At 54.6% G+C, this 19,542-nt stretch overlaps 2 protein-coding genes across 2 annotated transcripts in view; one reads left to right on the top strand and one right to left on the bottom strand.

Moving 5' to 3' along the window:
* LOC122364135 (neurobeachin-like) overlaps window positions 1–19,542 on the bottom strand; it is a 141,784-nt gene that overhangs the window by 872 nt on the left and 121,370 nt on the right. Inside the window, exons 37-50 of the mRNA XM_043334244.1 lie at window positions 15,667–15,769; window positions 14,145–14,260; window positions 11,481–11,593; window positions 10,562–10,665; window positions 9,894–10,050; window positions 9,397–9,549; window positions 8,698–8,770; window positions 8,394–8,488; window positions 8,080–8,169; window positions 7,642–7,819; window positions 5,709–5,954; window positions 1,516–1,661; window positions 739–1,053; window positions 239–390 (exon numbers count right to left, since the gene is read on the bottom strand). Of these exons, the coding sequence (XP_043190179.1) occupies window positions 239–390; window positions 739–1,053; window positions 1,516–1,661; window positions 5,709–5,954; window positions 7,642–7,819; window positions 8,080–8,169; window positions 8,394–8,488; window positions 8,698–8,770; window positions 9,397–9,549; window positions 9,894–10,050; window positions 10,562–10,665; window positions 11,481–11,593; window positions 14,145–14,260; window positions 15,667–15,769 (2,041 nt within the window). The remainder of the gene's footprint in view (window positions 1–238; window positions 391–738; window positions 1,054–1,515; window positions 1,662–5,708; window positions 5,955–7,641; window positions 7,820–8,079; window positions 8,170–8,393; window positions 8,489–8,697; window positions 8,771–9,396; window positions 9,550–9,893; window positions 10,051–10,561; window positions 10,666–11,480; window positions 11,594–14,144; window positions 14,261–15,666; window positions 15,770–19,542) is intronic.
* LOC122364133 (choline transporter-like 2) lies at window positions 2,934–5,483 on the top strand. The gene has a single exon (XM_043334241.1). The coding sequence runs from the start codon at window positions 2,960–2,962 to the stop codon at window positions 5,054–5,056; it is 2,097 nt and encodes a 698-aa protein (XP_043190176.1). The 5' UTR covers window positions 2,934–2,959; the 3' UTR covers window positions 5,057–5,483.

The following is a 19,542-nucleotide window of genomic DNA, read 5'->3' as shown; positions in this document are numbered from 1 at the left end:
GCTACCAGCAAAAGATAGACATCATTATAGGCAAAAGGAATATGCCGCACAATACACATCCAATACCGCACTAAGAGCACCTACTGAGTATGTACACCTAATCGAAGGAAGTCAATAGTTACCCCAGCCTTGCAATAAAAACACAGGCTCAACGTTTCACGCTAGCATCTCAATATAAATTGACAACCACCCGAGAGACCCCTCAGCTCAATCTGACTGCGCGCGCCTGTGCACTGACTTTTGGTCGTGGCTGAGCACCAGGGAGCGAACGCTGCTGTCGCAGGCGGGGTAGGCGTAGAGCGGCGAGAGACTGAATGTGCGCCACACCTCCACCACGCCGCGGTCACCGCCCGTCATCATGTACTCGCCGTCCCGGGAGAGAATCATACACTGGTGGGGGAGAGGGGGGGGGGTGTTAGAACGACATACTCATACTCTGGCGAGGGAGAGAGTACAAGTGAAGTTAAGTACAAATGTAAGATGTAATCGTAACCACGGTGATCGGTAATCGTACAATCGGTGAGGGACAGAGGGGACTGTAAACACGACGGAATCATACACCATAGAGGCGGATATGGAATGGAGTAACTACGAGCACAAACACACCACAGCATCATACAACTGATGACACAGTCCTGGGACAATCAGACTCATTACCGGATACGACACCGCAGCGGTCACAGCCCGACGTCACCCCCGGTTCACTCTGTCCCTCCGTCCCTCCCCTCCCACACCAACCTGTATGCTGGACGTGTGTACGTCGTGCCGGAGCCGCTCTCCGTTCACCGAGTAGGTGACCACGGCCGCCTGCTGGTGCGCCGCCACGATCATCCCCTCGCGGCTGAGACAGACGTGCTGCGGCGGCCCGGCGCCGTCGGGCGCGGCCAGCGCGTGCAGCAGCTCTCCGGCCGTGGTGTGGACGAGCACGGGCCCGGCGGCGGCGGCCGAGACCACCAGGCCGAGCTCTGCCGACACAACCAGCGCCACCAGCGGCCGCTCGTGGCCGGTCAGCGTGGCGCGGGGACTGGCGCAGTCCGACTCACCCAGCAGCATCTGTGGCGGCGGCGGAGAGCGGTCAGATGGACACTCTGGGGCCAGTGGCAGGTCACACGGACGGCCCTGGTGTCCGTGAGGCGATACGGGGTGAGACGGGCAGCCCACAGGGTCCATAGGAAAGTGGGACGATGTCAGATGCATCATGCATGCATTAAGGTGATACGTTAAAAATGAAGCAAACCAAAAGCGTATCCATATTCCCGACTCGAAGCCAAACTGACAAAGTCAACTACGCATGGTAAACCAACCGCTCATTTCAAGTCTTGTGTAGTCCCGCTCTTCCAACTATGTTGACCGCGTATAGTGAGTGCGTAACTACGTCGACTCCACTGTGCTTCACAATTTTACGCTAGCTGACACAACCAGTGATTAAGATCGCTCCTATGAAGAGATGTCATAACACTCGCCTCGGGGCACACTGACTAAAACCAGCCAAACCCCTCCGACACGTTAACTGACCTGCGACCTGGCGTTCCAGTGCCAGAGCAGGACAGAACAGTCCTCTGCTCCGGAGGCCACGTAGCAGTCAGAGAGGATGTTACACTCGGAGCGGGCCAGACACGTCACCACGCCGAAATGGCCGAACACAATCTGCACGATCCGACCTGGAAGAGGGGGGGGGGGACAGGTCACAGTGGGGGCAGAACACCAAGCACCGACATAACATCGGCTATTGTGGTGATCGTGGGTGGCGAGTGAGTGCGTGAGTGAGCGAGTGAGTGTGTGAGTGAGTGAGTGAGTGAGTGAGTGAGTGAGTGAGTGAGTGAGTGAGTGAGTGAGTGAGTGAGTGAGTGAGTGAGTGAGTGAGTGAGTGAGTGAGTGAGTGAGTGAGTGAGCGGTGATACCGGCAGGGGAAAATGCGAAAAGTGTGCGTGGTGAGTGAGGGGTATGAAATGCTTATCCAGGTACGGGACCGTTACAACAAGGATGGGAAAGGGCTGTGGCAGAACAATCCACAAAGCTGTCAAAACGATAGGACGGAGAAACCTCTGGTTATCAGCACTTTTACTCCCTCCACCAATCAAACTTAATCATTAAATTTAAATCCCTTCAGAAAGGAGAATGACGACCAAGATGAGCATGAATCACGATAAAACACGAATCAGATCGTGCTAAGCTAAGTAAAAACTGGATGACGGCACCCATTACGAAAACATCTTGCATCCTGTTGTGACGTTAACAGCCCGCGATTCGTACGCCTTATATTACCAGAAAACACTATCTGACATCATGGTTCTGCGGAGTTCAGGAGCCGGGGTTGAAAGCCTGCACTCAAACACAGTGTCAGTGTGTGTCCTATCAGTGGTAACTGATCGCAGCTTATCTACAAACGTGTCAGCGAGAAGTGTCCTGCAGTAAAAAACGACTCAGCTGACGAACAGATACATAATCAGATCACAGATGTGATAAACAAGCTAAGTTTCAACAGCATGCCGAATAAATGAAAGTCGAGAGGCAGTGTTTCTTATAGTGAAAACATTCAGCCAAAACTAATTATCCACCCTTAAGGCCAGTTGCTGGCTCCACAGCCGTTACTAGCACGACACTGTGGCGCCAATAGCAAACAAGACTATCGCAATGTGTGCAGAGGTCTGAAAAATCGACAGTGAAGGCTGCTCAAATTGAGTCGCAAACTTCGCCCCAACAAACTTCTCGCGTCGACATCTACCATTGAATAGTGCAAAAGGACGACCCTTCCCGTCCGAAAACCCATCCTTTCCCCATCCCTTGGCGCTCGCTCACCGGGCTGACGGCGGGGCCACCCACCACCCGCCACCTCCGTCATACACCTCCGTCACTCCACCGATAGCGTATCTCACCATCGACGGGTGTGCCGCTCGATCGGTGCGGCCGTCGTCAGTCTGCCCGCCGCTGGCCGCGCCGCCCGCCGCCCGCCGCCGCGATGGCGTCCCAGCGCTACCCGCCGCCGCCGCCGCCCAGCCCGGTCAGTGACCGATCCTGTACGGATGTGCTCTGTCTGCTGCTGTGGCTGGCGTTCGTGCTGGGCTGGGCGGCCGTGGCCGTGTTCGTCTACAGCCAGGGCGACCCGGACCTGCTGCTGCACCCGACCAACTCGGACGGCCAGCCATGCGGCGCCCCCGGCACACAGGTGGAAGACAAGCCCTACCTCGCCTACTTCGACATGACGGCGTGCAGCGTCGCCCAGGCAGAGACGGTTGGATGTCCGACGCCGCAGGTCTGCGTGGCTCAGTGTCCCACGGCCACCTACGATTTTGACACCAACGATGATTGCGACCAGGTACTGGACAAGCTCATCTGCAGGCCTGATATAAAGCCGACCAAGGATGACTGCAAAAACATGCTGGATAATAAGCAGTGCGCCAAGATCGTACTCAAGAGTGTGTCGATGATGGACCGCTGCATCCCAAACATTCTTGAATCGGATATCAGTGCAAACAATAAGGTACTAGACCATCTCGGCCGTGAGACGTCACTTAACGTGGATGACCTGCGCAGCGGCGCGGACGGCGCCGGCCGCTTCACACGACTGCAGGAGCTGGGCGCGGGCGCGTTCAGTGACCTCCAGAACTCCTGGTGGGTGATCGTGGTCGCGTGTGTCGCCTCGGCGCTGCTCTCGCTGCTCTGGACGTTCCTGATACGATTTATCACCGTGATTCTCATCTGGACGGCGTTCATCGGCCTGATAGGCGCCACAATCTACGGTTGTGTGTTCACCTACCTCCGCTACGACCAGGTCAAGGCCACCAGTGGCGACAGCACTAGCTTCAACCCGCTGGACGCCTTCACACAGGGCTTCGGCTCACTGCTCGACCAGCCAGAGGTGTGGATGGCATTCTTCGTCATCCTGTGCGTCGTGGCCGTCTTGCTGTTGCTGCTGCTGCTGGTGCTCTACAAGCGGATCCGGGTGGCCACGGCCATGCTCAGTCAGGCGAGTCGTGCCGTCAACAGCGCGCTCAGCACACTGTTTTTCCCACTGGTGCCGTTCGCGCTGCAGCTGGGCGTGGTGGCGCTCTTCCTCAGCGTGGCGCTGTACACCGCCTCCACCGGCAGCCCCACGTACCGGGTGACAATGCCCGGCGGCTGCACGTGCTCGTCGTACCTTCCTAACGACGAATGTACGCCGGATACATTCGAAGCTGCGTGCACCAGTACTGACTGCCTCGGCGGCTGTGCATTCGCCGGCTACGAGCCGCACCCGGCCGCCGTCTACATCCAGATTTACAACGTGTTCGCGCTGTTCTGGGGCCTGTTCTTCTGCTCGGCTCTCGGTGAGCTCATTCTCGCCGGCGCGTTCGCCGGCTGGTACTGGACGTTCGACAAGAAGCACGACCTGCCCAGCCTGCCGGTCCTGTCGAGCGCCGGCCGCGCCTTCCGCTACCACCTCGGGACGGTGGCGTTCGGCTCCCTCATCATCGCCATCATCCGCATGGCGCGCGCCACACTTGAGTACATCCAGCGCCAGACCAAGGGCGTCGACAACCCGCTGGCTCGCGGCGTCATCTGCTGCTGCAAATGCTGCCTCTGGTGCTTCGAAAAGTTCATGCGCTTCATCAACCGCAACGCGTACATCGTGTGCGCCATCTACGGCACCAATTTCTGCGCCTCGGCCAAGGACGCGTTCTCGCTGCTCATGCGGAACATCCTGCGCGTCGTGGTCGTCAACAGCGTCTGTGAGGTGATGCTGCTGATGGGGAAGCTGGTGATCACCGCGCTGGTCACCATCGCCTCCTTCTACTTCATGGAGGACCGGATCCCGATCGAAGGTCTGGACCGGTTCGTGCCGACCACGCAGCACAGTTGGGTGCCCATCACCACCGTGGCCATTGCCTCCTTCTTCATCTGCAGCGTCTTCTTCAGCGTGTACACCATGGCCGTGGACACCATCTTCCTCTGCTTCCTCGAGGACATCGAGCGCAACGACGGCTCGCCAGAGAAGCCCTTCTACATGTCCAAGAGTCTGATGAGCCTGCTCGGCAAGAAGAACAAGCGGACCAGCTCCAGAGATTTGACTGAGTGATTGGCGATTCCAGCCGAACGTGGTAGACAATTCCAGAGACCACTCGAGTGCCAATCAGGATGTCGTTAAGTGCGGGAACTGGGCACCACGGTCAAACGCCTGTGATGGGGCAAAGTCTATGGTGCGGCTACAATCGCCGGGTATTATCTTTGTTTCTATTTATCCGCAAAAGTGACGTGCAAAAAGACAGTATGATAGACTGGGTGTGCAGTGTGCAGGGTATCAAATACTGTGAATATGTGAAGGAGATAGTCTGGTTTGTGCGATAAAGTAAGGAATCGAGCCATAAAGCTGTGTGGTGATATACGATGACTTATGGTCGCATAGTTACACTCTAAGTGTTTTATGAAAGTATCTTGTAGTTAGGTACTATACAAAATTATAAAATGGAATTGATGAGTAATGAAATGAATATACGACAATCCAGCTTTCTATAAACTTGTTTAAACAGCATATCACACAGCGATAAGTATAATCACGTATACAATTTTTGAGCATCTTGATTTATTCAATGGGACTTAACTTTAGTAGTTTCACATTTACGTTGAAATGTAACTAGCCTTTTACGCCCAGACACCCCACTAAAAATCCAGCCTAGCTGCAATTCTCTCAACCTCTTCCCCGCCCTCGCCCTCTCTCCATCCCAGCTCACCCGTGTCGGTCGAGAACACCCGGAAACTGCTGTCCCAGAAGCCGCAGGCGATTATGAACTTGGAGTCGACGGTGGTGATGAAGCTGTTGTAGCGCATCTCGAGCCGCTGTGAGAAGTTGTCGCCCAGGTGTCGGCGCGCCGGCGGGCTGGCGCCCGTCTGCTGCGACACCGCCGGGTCCATGGAGAGCGGCAGGCTGATGGGCGGCGTACCCGCGTCCGCGTACGGCGGACTGGCCGACTGGCCGCCTGGCGGGCACACAGAGGGGTCAGAGTGAGGTCCGGGGACCAGCGAGCGTCCAAGGAACAGAGGGTCAGACGGGTCAGACGGGAGCCAGGAACCAAGTACAATTATTCCATGTAGGATTTTTAATACCGGTCTTAGCTGTCTTAGCGAGCCCGGCGTCAGAAATTAGTCCTCATCCCTCACTTGAGTTATATCAGCCCATCAAGTACTCGGCATCGAAGAGCTATTGGTGATTGATAGCAAACCGATGTGGTTATTAAAAAATGTAATTTTGATTACGGAGCGAGCGAAGCGAGCGTAGTCTTTCCTTAGATTAACGGAAATTTCTGAGTATGAGCGGCCGGCCGGCCGGCCGGCCGGCCGTGGTCACGCTTTTGCGAGGCTTATATCTCAGCAACCACTTGACCAATTTACACGCGGTAATTTTTGTAGGGTAGCTTTTTGTAGGGGTCCTTCTACCAAGTGTTGGACTATTCCCGATGCATGTGGGTGACCCCTTATGCACGTGCCACGTGCAAAACGAAGAGGTGTCACTTTGTAATTGTTGCAATATCTCGGTAACTACTGGGCCGATTGCGCTGAAAGTTGGCATGTAGGTAGGCACTCACTAGGCAATGCATATCCATGTGCCAGAGTTGGGGTGCTGCTGCACGTGCGCACGTGCAGGGGTCGATTCCAGATCTCGAGAACGGCTGGACCGATGGCGCTCAAATTTGGTACATGGCTAAGGACCGGTTAGTAGGGTGCCGTGCAAAAGTCAGTTGGGACCCATTTTGCACGTGCGCACGTGCAGGGTGCCGCTTCCAGATCTCGAGAACGGCTGGACCGATTGTGCTCAAATTTGGCACATCGCTAGAGACCGGTTAGTAGGGTGCCGTGCACAAGTCAGCTGGAGGTACACCCTCGAAATTTCGCACGTGCAAGGCTCACCCTCTCGCTCGCACCGTTAATCGCCCCAAAAGGCGTTATACTGGTAAGCTAATCGGTTATAGGTCGGACGTCCAAAGACAAAAAAGTACGTGTTAACCTGGCATGTCCACCTGCTAAGTGACTTCAAAACAGGACCACTGGTGAACCATATCGGGTATCTGACACCTCGACGCAGTCATAAAACTCACATCGTGCAAGATAAAACCCATTCGAAAACAACGCGATACGGTGCCGAACTAAGAAGCACCCATACTTCCACAGCCAAAGCCACTAGGACAGACCACCTGAGACAGACCACCTAAGACAGCCCGCAGTTCACAAACCCAGTCAGACTGAGACAACCCCAGATACTCTACCCCATACTAAGTACCCACTACTCGCCGTTGAACTTAAAATATGACTGCTGAATAGCTCATTCAATGTTAAACCACTGGTATAATCCCAGTTCCGGCCCGTTCAGACCGACTGTCAAAAATCAGCGTACTCCTACGTTTACAATTAAAATCACATCCTACAAACGTTTGTAGAAAACTCCTCTCACCCTGTTTTTGGCTCTTCTCACCCTCTCGACTCTCACTGGTTCTGGTCCCTCTTACCCTCAAAACTCACTGCTTCAGGCTTCTGGCTCTTCTCACCCTTTCCAACCCACTGTTTATCTCTCTTACTGACACTTACTATTTCTTACCCATCTCATTCTTCTAGCTCACTGTTTCTTACCCTTCTCACCCTTCTTCTGACCCCTCTCACCGTCCGACTCACTGTTGAAGAGCGGGTTCCAGCGGTTGATAGCAAACTGCTGGCTCTGTGTGACAGTCACCACAGAGGGCACCGTCAGCTGCGGGTACGTGTTGGCAGAGATGTGGACCACTGGTGAGTTGCTGACAAACTTCATTATCATACACACGTCCTCTGGCGGCGCGCTGAACATCATCGGAGACTGCGGGCGGAGGGGGGGGGGGGGGGAGGGTTATTGGCGACTCTGGGGGTTGAGGGGAGTCCGTGAAATAATTGGTGTATGTCATGTAAGAAGTCATTCAGTATGTCAGTCTAAGTGTAAGTATGCCAGTCATCACCCACCAACTATACCCACTAGTTCACCCCACCGGCTACCCCACCACATGGCAAAACGCGGGGCGAGTGCGGCTCCTACACCCACACACCCACCAAACTACACTATCCACACCTTTCCCCACTCACCAGGTGCATGGCCGAGCTGCGCGGCGGGTGCGGCTCCATCAGCAGCTGCGACGGCGTCTGGCCGAAACTGCGGATCTGGTTCTTGATTGCCTGACGAAATAGAAATAAAAACTGTCAGCGGCGGTACAACTCTTGCAGTCAAGGTGCAATAAACAAATACCCTACTCTCAGCTCACAAGCTCCAGCGTGCAATGCACAAAAAAAACGCAAAGCGCATAAAAGCCTCTTCTCTCATCACTCTATTACCCCTCTCTTTCCAGGATCACTCTCCTTTTCCTCACTCCCTCTCTCCTCTTGTCTCCCCCTCTGCCCACCTCCTTCATGACGGGATCGGTGAGCGCCTCCAGCTCCACGTTGCCCTCGTAGGTCAGGTAGTAGAACACGTTGGTGGCCCGCACCGCCTCAGGACCTGGAGAACCCGGCGACACGATCAGACAACGGGCGGCGACAGCGAACTGCGGGCTCATTGAAATCCAATGGAGTATCCCTAGAGTGAGTTTAAATCAACCCGACCTGACACCGCTACTTGCGTAGCTTATCAAACCCAAGATTAGGTTCGACAGACAGTATAGTTAACTTTGCATTCGATAGTGATAGCTGCGCTCGACAGGTTCTCACCCCGCTGTTTGTAGCCGAAGATGAGGTCGATCCACTGATGCAGCTGACACGACACGATCTCAGACTCCAGCGCCTGCCGCGGCCGAAACAACAACTAGTGATTCGCAAACACACGCTGCGTGGCGCCAGGAGTACCGAGCGATACAAGCACCGCTCGGCACATATCAGCTCAATTATGTACATACAGTAGTCGAAGTTTGTACATAACCTGCACTACTCAGCGCGGTAAATATAAAATTGACTGGAGTTTCAACGCGACACGGCGTTGGTTAAGTGTCCCGGAATTCCTGCAACGTGGCAAAACGAGCACATTCTCCCACACTCGTCGCATTACATCGCACCACCTGTCTCAGTCGCCGTCACCGTTCCGTGCTTCTATCCTCAGGATATTGAAATCCTTCTCCTCCACGCCTCAACCCCCCTCCGGGCTGGACAGGCAACTTTATCTCATGCGGGCCGCTCCCTTGGAGCGGCACCGCTGCTCCCGAGGGAGCGCACACCGTAGCCGGGTGCAGTGAGTGCCTTGGGGCTGGGTGGCCTGTCCTCTGGACGGGCTCAGCCCCGGCGACTCACTAGGGTGCCTGCCCAGACCAATGTCTCCCCCTTTATCCTATCATTCTCCCGGCTCTGAAATGGTCTTGCCAGACCGAAAGGGCCTAACCCAACAAAACAAATCAGTCGCCGTGGCCCACCCCTCACCATGCGGTTGGTCCTGACGAAGTGTTCGGGTGAGTGCGCCCACGGCGGCAGCGCCACGTTGTCGACTGTCATCCCGTCCTCCATCTGCCCAAGCTTGTACTGCGACCGGTTGATGAACATCTCGGGCAGGTAGAAAAACTCCGGTATCAACTCCTGAGGGACGAGGAAGAAAGGAAGAACGATAAAGTCCCGGCACAGAACATTGACAAAAACAAGACTGTAACAAATGAGTTTGACGTAAATAGATATTCCGATGCATTGACTCAAATCAGAATAAATCGCGCGCACTGGTCACAAGCAGACAGCTTGTCTTATCTTTTCTAGCACAGACCAAAACCCTAAGTTCTCTCAGAAACACACCCAATTCACCCCATACGTCTTCAAACACGATTATCACCATGAAATGTGAATATGGTAACCATGTGTCCACCTCCATCTGCAATCAATCGTCGTCACTTTATCATACGTCCCACGCTAATCGCTCTCTCAGCTCCCACCTTGACATCACTGGTGTCGCGCTGGCAGTTTTTCCACGAGAGCAGCACGGAGGAGAAGAGCCTGTTGGGGTGGTCAAACTTGCCCTCCTGCAGCGCCAGGAACATGGTGGTGAACGGCTCCAGCCGGAGCAGCCAGTTCAGCGTGAACGCCGCCGTGCTGGGGGACGGGCAGACGCCAGGTTAGAGCGGCTCGGGTCAGCCAAGGCACGTCGGGTCATTTCGGGGAACATTGGAACTAAGTCCAGGGCGAACCATTGTTTGGCCAGACGGATTCAACGGGGCAGCCAACACCAACAAGTTAGATATATTCTAGTTCCGAAATGCTTTTGTAATTCACGCAGATTGTTTCACAAGACGACGTGGCTCACGTCCACACGCTACAATTTCCACTATAAGAGGCTCAGTACCGACTTGCACTATGTAGCTGCCATACTTATTTGCTTTGCCTTACACTGATTAGTCGTGTGCCCCATACTGACCTATAGTGAGTACCGTACCGAACTGTAGTGAGTGCCGTACTGACCTACCTGTACTAGACGCCATACTAATCTGTCGTGAGCCCGTGCCATACTGACCTGACCTGTAGTGAGTGTCGCACTATTCTCACCTAGATGCCATACTGACCTGTAGTGAGTGTCGTACTATCCTCACCCAGATGCCAAACTGACCTGTAGTGAGTGCCGTAGTGGAACGGCGGGATCTGGTCGTGCTCCCACGAGTTGTAGCGCTCCTCGAAGAACGACTTCCGAGTCGGGTTGAGGGCGCCCACCGGCTGTTATAAGGGCACAAACTAAAGTCAGTCACGGGGATATGGAGTGAGGGGGAAGGCGATAAGCAGTCGCCGAGCTGAGAGACAGCAAGAGAAAGAGAGAGGAAAAAGAAAAAAGAAAAAAGGAGAGGGGAGAGGGGAGAGGGGAGAGGGGAGAGGGGAGAGAGAGAGAGAGAGAGAGAGAGAGAGAGAGAGAGAGAGAGAGAGAGAGAGAGAGAGAGAGAGAGAGAGAGAGAGAGAGAGATATCAGATACAGACAGAAAGACAGAGATTCCATCCTCAGAAACAACTTGACCATGTCCGTTAGTCAAATAATCAGCGCCGCGCCCTCGCTCTATCCCGCTGCTGCCCCACCCTCTCTCTCTCTCCGGCTGCACCCAGGCCCGCAGAGGACCACACGCAGCTCGGTTTATTTGACCGAGCCGGTGCCCGTCGAGTGATGAGTTCATTATCCGTCCCCCGTCTGGCGTATCGGACACACTCCATCTCAATAAATTGTCACCGGGACACGACGGAACTCGCGTGGGTGGGGACAGGGGACAGGGGACAGGGGACAAGAAGGGCGGCGGCAGAAATAGATGATGAACCAAAGGAGTGGAACTTGAGGGTAGGGTAAGGATTAGGCCTCATGAGCCAGGGCAGAGATCGAATTAAAACGTTTATCCAACCCTCTGGCTGATGCAAAAAGAAAACAATGTCACCAGAAGCCGTCAGTCGGTGGCTGCTGACTGACGGACCGGTCGCTGGTGACTGACGGACGACACTAACGGTCCACTGGTGTTGGGGGACGGGGACGGGCGCGCCCGCCCGGCTCTGACCTTGGACAGGTCGCGGTAGTTGCTCGGCAGACTGAGGTCCAGCTCTGGCGACTCGTAGTTGGTGATCACCCATGGAAACACCGGGTACTGGTTCAGGTCGTTGTACGTCCGACCTGGCCGGAGAACAGACACGATAGAGAGGCGTCAGTGATGTGCTTACAATGGGGTGAAAACAGTTTGCTGATGTCATTCACAAGTCGCAGGTCCAGGTTACAAGATCGTAGGTAGATATGAATGACTTGGCAATTGAAAACCATGGCGATGACGTGTTAAAGCCATGCAATGAGGTGGAACACTGAAGCATCACATCAATTACCTGGAAACATGGCACAATACTCCCGCGTCTAAGCCTATACGTTAACGTTGAGTTTGGCGCCTTTTGGTCGGCAACATTTGTAGGTCACCAGCCGCTCCAGGTCCCCACCAGACCTGTCACAGGGCTTCTCTATCAAAGAGGAAACCCGCCCCGCTCGCAGCGAGGGTCGCGTCACCCACCCCAGTCCCAAGCTCTTCAGTTAGGTAGGCAAGAAGAAAACCGCGGAGGCTGGCTCATGTAGAAATGCGATCTCGCATCGTACGTTACCATCCACAATCAGTGTTACATGTTCTGACGGATTACCATGAGACACGTACCCTTCACAAAGTCATTAGATAAGACATTTGCCAATACATTATAAACATACCATACCATTTGAATGTTCATTTGTCAACCTCAGCAAAAGCTAATGATGGTTTTCATGTGATTTATCTCGGCAGCACTTGCCACTTTTCAATCAGCCTGTGCCAAAGCGCCCCCGCATGAGGCTGAAGAGCACCGTCCCAGGCACTGAAGACACGGGGCGGCGCGGGACAGACGCTAAGTTACGACGTGTCACCGCCGCTCACAGCTAAACCTCCGTTCCCATGCGCTTTGTTTTAACGTCAGGCTAGAAACGACACCGGGTGCCTTCGGTTAATCAGATCGGCGTGACTGATAAGGCGTCTTGGCGACCGGCCGGCGGCCGAAAGTGATATTAAATATCGGCGATACCCCGCCGGTGCAAGATCGCTGCGCCGTAAATCACTGCCGCATTGCGCAATGTGAGGAGTTTAGTGTCGTTTTAAATGACAGCCAAGAGGCTCACCACACCGGACAATATAAGAAGTAGAAACATTGGTCGTAATGTGAAGTGGTGGTTTGGAAGCGATGACACATTCCGCCACCGCAAGGCTACCACGGAGACGGCTTCAAGATAACGCGGGTGGTGGACAGTGATTGAAGCCAATATTGCAATTAAGAGCTCGAGTTGCAACATTCGGTTCGCTCGTCATAAAGGCATTCTCCGTACCAATGACCTCAGCTTCCTCGTTGTTCTATTCTCGGTACTAACTCCTGGTAACTGCCTTTCATCTACCCTCTCCCACCGCAAACCCTGCCTGGCGTTCACTCCAACCGCATCCCTCCAACAGCACGCCCCGGTGTCATGTCAAATTAGGGGCCCCGCCGCGGAGACGGGCCAGCCGCGGGTCACCCCGCCTCGGGAGCGGCGTGCAGACCAGCCAGCTGCGTTCCGTCGCTGCTGGTGCCGGTAGGCGCTACACGGCGCCCCTGACGCGAATCGACCATAGGGCACGCCGCACACCGGTCGTGCACAGCGCGGTAATCGGCGCCGGCGGGCCGAGCCGACCATAACGGCCGGCCCAGCCGTGTTATCATCGGAGCGGCCGTCAGCGCACGGAGCGCATCACTCTCCGCTCAACAAAGCGGCGCCGTGTCGGGCCGTGTTTTACCGGCCCGGACGCGGCCGTTGTCATGACGACGCTCGCCGCCAGCCAACCGCCGTGAAAAGAGCCGTCACCGGCGCCGGTGCCGGATAATTGGAGGCCGGCGCACGTGGCGGCTGTTATGCAGGCCTTCCCCTGTGTTAGCGCGGCCATGCAGCGGCCGTCCGGCGGCTGCAGAGTGAATATTGTGAGCGCCGCCGGTGGTCGGCGCGCTGGGAGAGCCGCCCGCCCGCCTCCCCGGTCGGCGAGGGTCTGAACACCGGCTCCGCAACCGCCAACAGCCCCGACTAGTGCCGGAAATGCGGCGCAAACGACGCCATCCTTCCGGGGCAGGCCGTTACAACAAACAATTAGCGGCCGCAACTCCAGGCCTGTGGCCGGTATAATGAGCTAACGGCATATCAGTTCGCATATCGCTCATGTTTATAGGGCATTTCTCAGCCGGCTAACGTGCCGGGCAGGCTTGTTATCGTGTTCGGTACAAGCAGGTCTCACCGCCTAGTGCTGGGAACTCTAATCAAACGGCAGCCATTCACGATCTCCGGATGTGTTAACATGTTAAGGTCAGTATCGCTGACCATGATTCACACATCGCACGTATGATACCATCATGTTAGTTGCTTTCATTCACTTCGTCCTTATTAACCGAAAAATGACGTCATCATCTAGAAACCAGTGGAAGTCCTATCCAATAAATGAATCGCTGGGGCCCGTACCATGAGATGCCGACAGTAGGCAAAAGGCATGTTGACAAGCCAAAAGGCCAAACATAACCCGATAACTCTCTACAACATAATTAACATACCCCATGCTCAACAAGTATAACTGGTCGTGTTATTCAAACAACAAACACGACACCTCTCACGAGTTTGAGGTTTCCGATTCGTGTTCAGTGCTCACCTGCGATCGTGTTGAGGAACATGAGGTACTCGAAGTTGGAGATCTCGCGTCGCTGCCACTTCTGTACCATGTTGGAGGCCCGGAACAGCTGGCGGGGTGCCATCATGGACGCTCTCCTGGCGAGAGGACACACGAGTTAGAGGGTGTTACAGTGACACACGGGCCAGGAGCAAACATACGGACAAATACTCAAAACACCCGTCCAAGAGCAAGAGCAAACCAAGTTCAAATGACTAGTTATGTCCAAGCAAAGGAAAGATCTTACGCATTACGATAGGCACAACGAACGAAGAGATGCACCATCAAAATCGTTGTTTCGGTAAAATGACGACAGTTACATCCTAGCATAAAATATAGCCAGTGAGCATAACCAGTAACCACACATTTAGGTACCAGCCACTTCCGCAAATGTGTCATAACAACGACCACCAAACTGCACAGATAAATAATAAAACCCACTGTGTCTGTCACCAGTGGACCGCAGCCGGGTAAATAATGACGAGCTACCGAGCACCGTGCATAGAGCGGCGAGGGGGGGTCGGTACGGTCGAGTTGGCAGTGAGCCCGCCAAGGACCCGTCTATCATCGACAGCCAAGCGGGCAGTCAAAGGGTGGAGGAATCGCACTTCGGTGAGCTGGGGGTGGAGGCATGGACGGTGCCGTGACGCTTATACAAGCTTTGGCATGGTTAAGTTTGATTGTCGTATTAGAGCCGGCCAGGAGAGTTGGACGGGCTGCAGCCCGTCGACCACCTCTCGACTGTCACAGCCCAGCGTCTCGCGTCCTGTATCTGTCCAGCAGCTCGGACCCACCATCCATCAGAGCCAGACGGCGTCATATTTATCTCGGCAGAGCCAAAACAAATCGTCAGCTCGTTCGGCGCGGCGCGGCGGATCGCCCGGCGGGGCATCGTCCGGCCGAGGGCGGCGCCTGCTCCCTATCAGTGCCCGGCCCGCCCACCGGACCCACTTCCACCCAGCAGGTGTGCCGAGCGCCGGCCACCGGCCGACCCGCCGCCGCTGGCCGCCGCTCCCAGCCGGCATTTAGCAAAAACCAACATTAATTAATGCTCGTCTCGCGCCGTAAACTGAAATAAATGAACGCGTCCGAAGGCAAACAGTTCGTTTAAAGAATAATAAATGATACGGCGGATGTGCCAGACCCATTGTGAAGCGCAGAACTGGGACAGAGGGCTCCCAGTGGGGCCTGTGTTTTCTCAGAGAGCAGACGATCGATCGAACTTCGACCTATAGCCCCGTGTGGCTCAGCGACCCAGATGCCTGAGTAAACAATGCGCCACCATCCGCTCAGCGAGATGTACGGGCTCGTGACACCGCACACCACCGGTATATGTCGTCATACCATTGGGGTGTGTCATCATCCTATCACTGACCCTAGGATAAGCCAAATAAGCATCGCCACTTACCCCTCCCAGACTGTCTATCGACCACTAGGTACTCCCCACCCGTGACCTGCCGGGGTGACCGGTCAGTAGGTACGTCCCGCACTGCCCGGCCCTCACCTGGTCTGCGGGATGCCGTACTTGACGCCGACTCCGACCCGCGGCAGCACCTTCACCACCTTCTTCACGGTCGCCGAGTCGGGAAAGTTGAACATCACAGAGGCTGCAGCGGACACACAGGGACAACATGGTTAGATTGGGACCTAGAACATCATGGGGGGGGGGGGGGGCGGTAAGCAATGGGAGATACGATGAATGTAAACGCCAGGTAGTGAGTTGCGGTTAGTTATATTCATTAGTTCTTGTCATGAGAAACATGGCATTTTCGTGTCAGCAGTATTTAATGCCATCCGGCCTCCTTCGCTTCAACATAATGTATCAACTGTTGTTTACATATTGTTTACATACCACAATTGATTTACACTCATTAGGGTAGGTATAGTTATGCGAGCGAGTAACGAATACAATAATAAAATATAGCATCACTTCGTGATAAGCAAGAATTAACCAGCTAATCAGTGCGTCAGCCAGCCCCCATGCCAGCGTCACATCCATCTGCACGTGGACCAATCCGTCCACATCGGTCCAAATCCGTCCTCACGGGGCCAGATCAGTCGACAGCGGGACACGTCATTACCGGTGACTATATTTATCACCACGGTCGAATTAACGCCGCTATATTTATCACCGATTGGCCGGTGTGGTCAGTGGCGGTCATTAGTGGGCGAGAGACTGACCGCCGCCGGAACCGGGCTGGTTCCGTGCTGTAATCACAACAGCGGTAGGAGCAGGGGGCAGTGGCAGCCCGGTAATATGGGGTGGCAGACCAGTGGTCTGGGGTGGCAGACCAGTGGTCTGGGATGGCAGACCAGTAGGTACTATGGACCAGCAGACCAGCAGTCCGCAGCGTCACTGGTCTGATTCAGTCACAGATAGGACCTAAGTTGACCTCAGGCGAGCCCAGCAGAACGCCTATCATTATTGAGCGGAGCAGGCAACAAGCCAGTCAGGCTTTCTCGTCCAATATTTACACAACCGTTACCTATCCCAACTCGACCATCAACCAGCGTGGAAGCTGACATCTCTATCGGCATCCGTCACCTATCAATACATTTCACTTCTGACACCTCCCTGGCCGCCTGCATCCCAAGCCCTAAATAAATATAAATAAATAAAACCATCCTAAACCAGCGTCCACATCAGTCGGCGCCGCTCGTCCGTCAGTAGTTACAGCCGACGCGGACCGACAGTCGCCCGTGTGCCCGTCGATCCCGACGACCGTCGGCGTCGGCGGCCCCACCGACCAAGATGGCCGTCCGACGCGACCGACGACCTTCCGACGCCGCCCACCCTCGCGGCTCGACTCGGACTACTCCACCTCTCAGTGCCTATCCTATCATTGTGATGGCATGTGGGAGAACAGGGACTCATACCGCCGGGCCGCGGTGGGCATATGTCAGATGTCAGCGGCTAAAACATGGACACAGGTGGCAGGAGACGGATAGCTCAAACGGCCCATTGGACATCGACAGACCGCCGGCCCGGGCTTCTTAGCGTGGCGTCTTGGACCGGGAGAGAATTATTCAACAGGAATGCAGTCAGAAGAGCTAAATCCAGCCAGGTCCGCCAGGCCATAGAAAAGAAACATGTCTGCGGCCGACCAACACGGATGATGCGAAACCTGCTGTCCATGACAAACGCTAGATTTCCAAGAACATATTATTGTGATCTGCCTGTCTAAAAAATAAACCGGTTTGCTTATTTCACCTCTTCGACTTGTACAAAATAATGCATGAATTCGCATAACAGTGGATACTGCAACTACCCACAGAAAAAACATCTACACGTCTCTTTAAGCTCAGATCAAACTCAAAACAAACACACTCATTACCATCACACCACAAAGACCACCTCGGGAGGTATCTCCAGGCTCATCCCTGCGGCCGACCTCCGTGCTAGGCGCATGTATCGCAGGACGGAGCTTCTCTCTGAGACGGTGCACGTAAAAACCACAGGTCCATCCTCCGTCCGTGGCCATGGGCTGTTTTTGTGTCACCGAGCGGGACGGCCAGCGGACAGACGGACGGACGGGACCGACTGCGGTGGGTCCCACCGGACTGTGTGGAGGGCTAGAGCTGGGTGGGTGGATGTTGTGTGGACCCAGCGGACGGACGGACGGACGGGACCGACTGCGGTGGGTCCCACCGGACTGTGTGGAGGGCTAGAGCTGGGTGGATGTTGTGTGGTTTATCCTGGACCTCGTGCGACGGCAGTAACGGATGCATAACAACAACATGGCCACACAGCCCCCTTGGATAATGGTGATGTTCAAAACCGGATTTAGTTTTGTTGAAAGGACATAAGGTCGTTAGTTTATGCTCCATATTTCTAATTTTAATCATCCAGCAAATGTATGAAACCACAGCCAACATAAGGTGAGGCCGCTTTGAAGGTCGCGACCTCCACCGTCCTATTGTAAAATTCCGGGCAGACAGGGGAATTTAGATTGGAACGCTCGACATGATCGCAATGTCCGGGTGGAACGACTCCGCTCGCCGGATTCATCTGACTGTAACGCGATCAGTCGCAGGCCGTTCCCTCGAGAGCAAATATAAATCACGGAAACGGCATCAACCGGCTCTCATTAGGCTTCTCCTCGGCGACCCAGCACTCTCACGCTACTGAGGAAGGATTTTAATTGTGGAAAATACCCAGCCACACAGAAGAAAAACAACAGGAAGAAAACAGTTTAACCCAGAGTCGATTATCCGCGGACCACCCGCCGTGGCCGCCTCTCAGCAGGCAGGCATTCGGATAGCCGTCATTAATAACCCATCCAACGCTGGGCGGTCCATGGCTGCGGGCTAGGGCGGGGGCGGGGGCGGCGGCGGGGGCGGGACGGTCACTATCATCCCAAAACGTACTACACTTCTTGTCATCGCTGCCCGCCGTCGTTTATCGGAAAAGTGCCGCCGGCGGCATTCCAGCCTTCAGCGCAAGAGAAGGGAATAAATGAACAGTCCAACATAGTCCACGACTATGCTAGGCATGGGTCGTGTCAGCGATAGGGGCAGCACAGGCCTACCGGCCCGGGCGGGTTTGTCGGTTTGGCGACTCGTTGGCGGGGAGGTTTAATCACTCTATGGACAGTCTTATCTGACATATCTAACACCGAATAATGAATACTCTGTACCGCATTATGTGCATTACATTCCATAATTCATAATGGAGGTGGGCAAATTGCAAACCGCAATGCAAACTACTATTTCACCAACTGAATGCTCAGCGATGTCTGATGCGCAACAATGTAATCACTTAGCAGCATGCCTGAACGGCTGAAAAACGCCAAAGAAATGGAAAACGCTCTAGTTTCATATGAAACACGGGTTCGACAGGCTCAGGTTTGAAACGAAACGTTAAGTTCAAAATGAACATATCAGTTTTGCGTGTAAGTTGTGCAATGTGCATGCATCGAAACTGCAATAATCACCAGAATCCCTCAACCCTTCCATGCATTATGCATGTCGAAATAAGCCTTCGCAGTACCGTTAGCTGTCATCACTGACAGTGCAACGACGGGCAATGGAGTGTGTTGCACTCGGTCGCCATGGCAACGCCAAGTGGGCGCGGTGCCGTCCTGATTTACCGGTGACAGAGCGGAGGTACCCGTCAAGTGCTGGCAGTAACGGCTGACGGTGGCGCTGTTGAACGGTGATTGACGCCCCGGGCCCACCCGCTACCGGCGGTAACGGCAGGCAAACGGGGTGAGAGACACGTGCGCACGGGAAGGAGTGCTGGAAACGGGATGTCATTTAGGGGGACTGACTGGAAATAACCGATATGAAAATACCGATGAAAATAATCGATACTGAGACAGGACTGAATACGACGACTGAGTGCCCTGGAAACTAGAGTGCCAGGGATGTTGTTTCATCC

The sequence above is a fragment of the Amphibalanus amphitrite genome, unplaced genomic scaffold, assembly GCF_019059575.1.
Source record: "Amphibalanus amphitrite isolate SeventyFive unplaced genomic scaffold, NRLGWU_Aamphi_draft 000658F_arrow, whole genome shotgun sequence".
In the NCBI taxonomy this organism is placed as follows: Eukaryota; Metazoa; Arthropoda; class Thecostraca; order Balanomorpha; family Balanidae; genus Amphibalanus; species Amphibalanus amphitrite.
This window is presented reverse-complemented; position numbering and strand designations above follow the sequence as displayed.

Excerpts from the sequence above, each read along its gene's own strand:
- LOC122364133 (XM_043334241.1), top strand. The coding sequence starts at position 2,960 with ATGGCGTCCCAGCGCTACCCGCCGCCGCCGCCGCCCAGCCCGGTCAGT.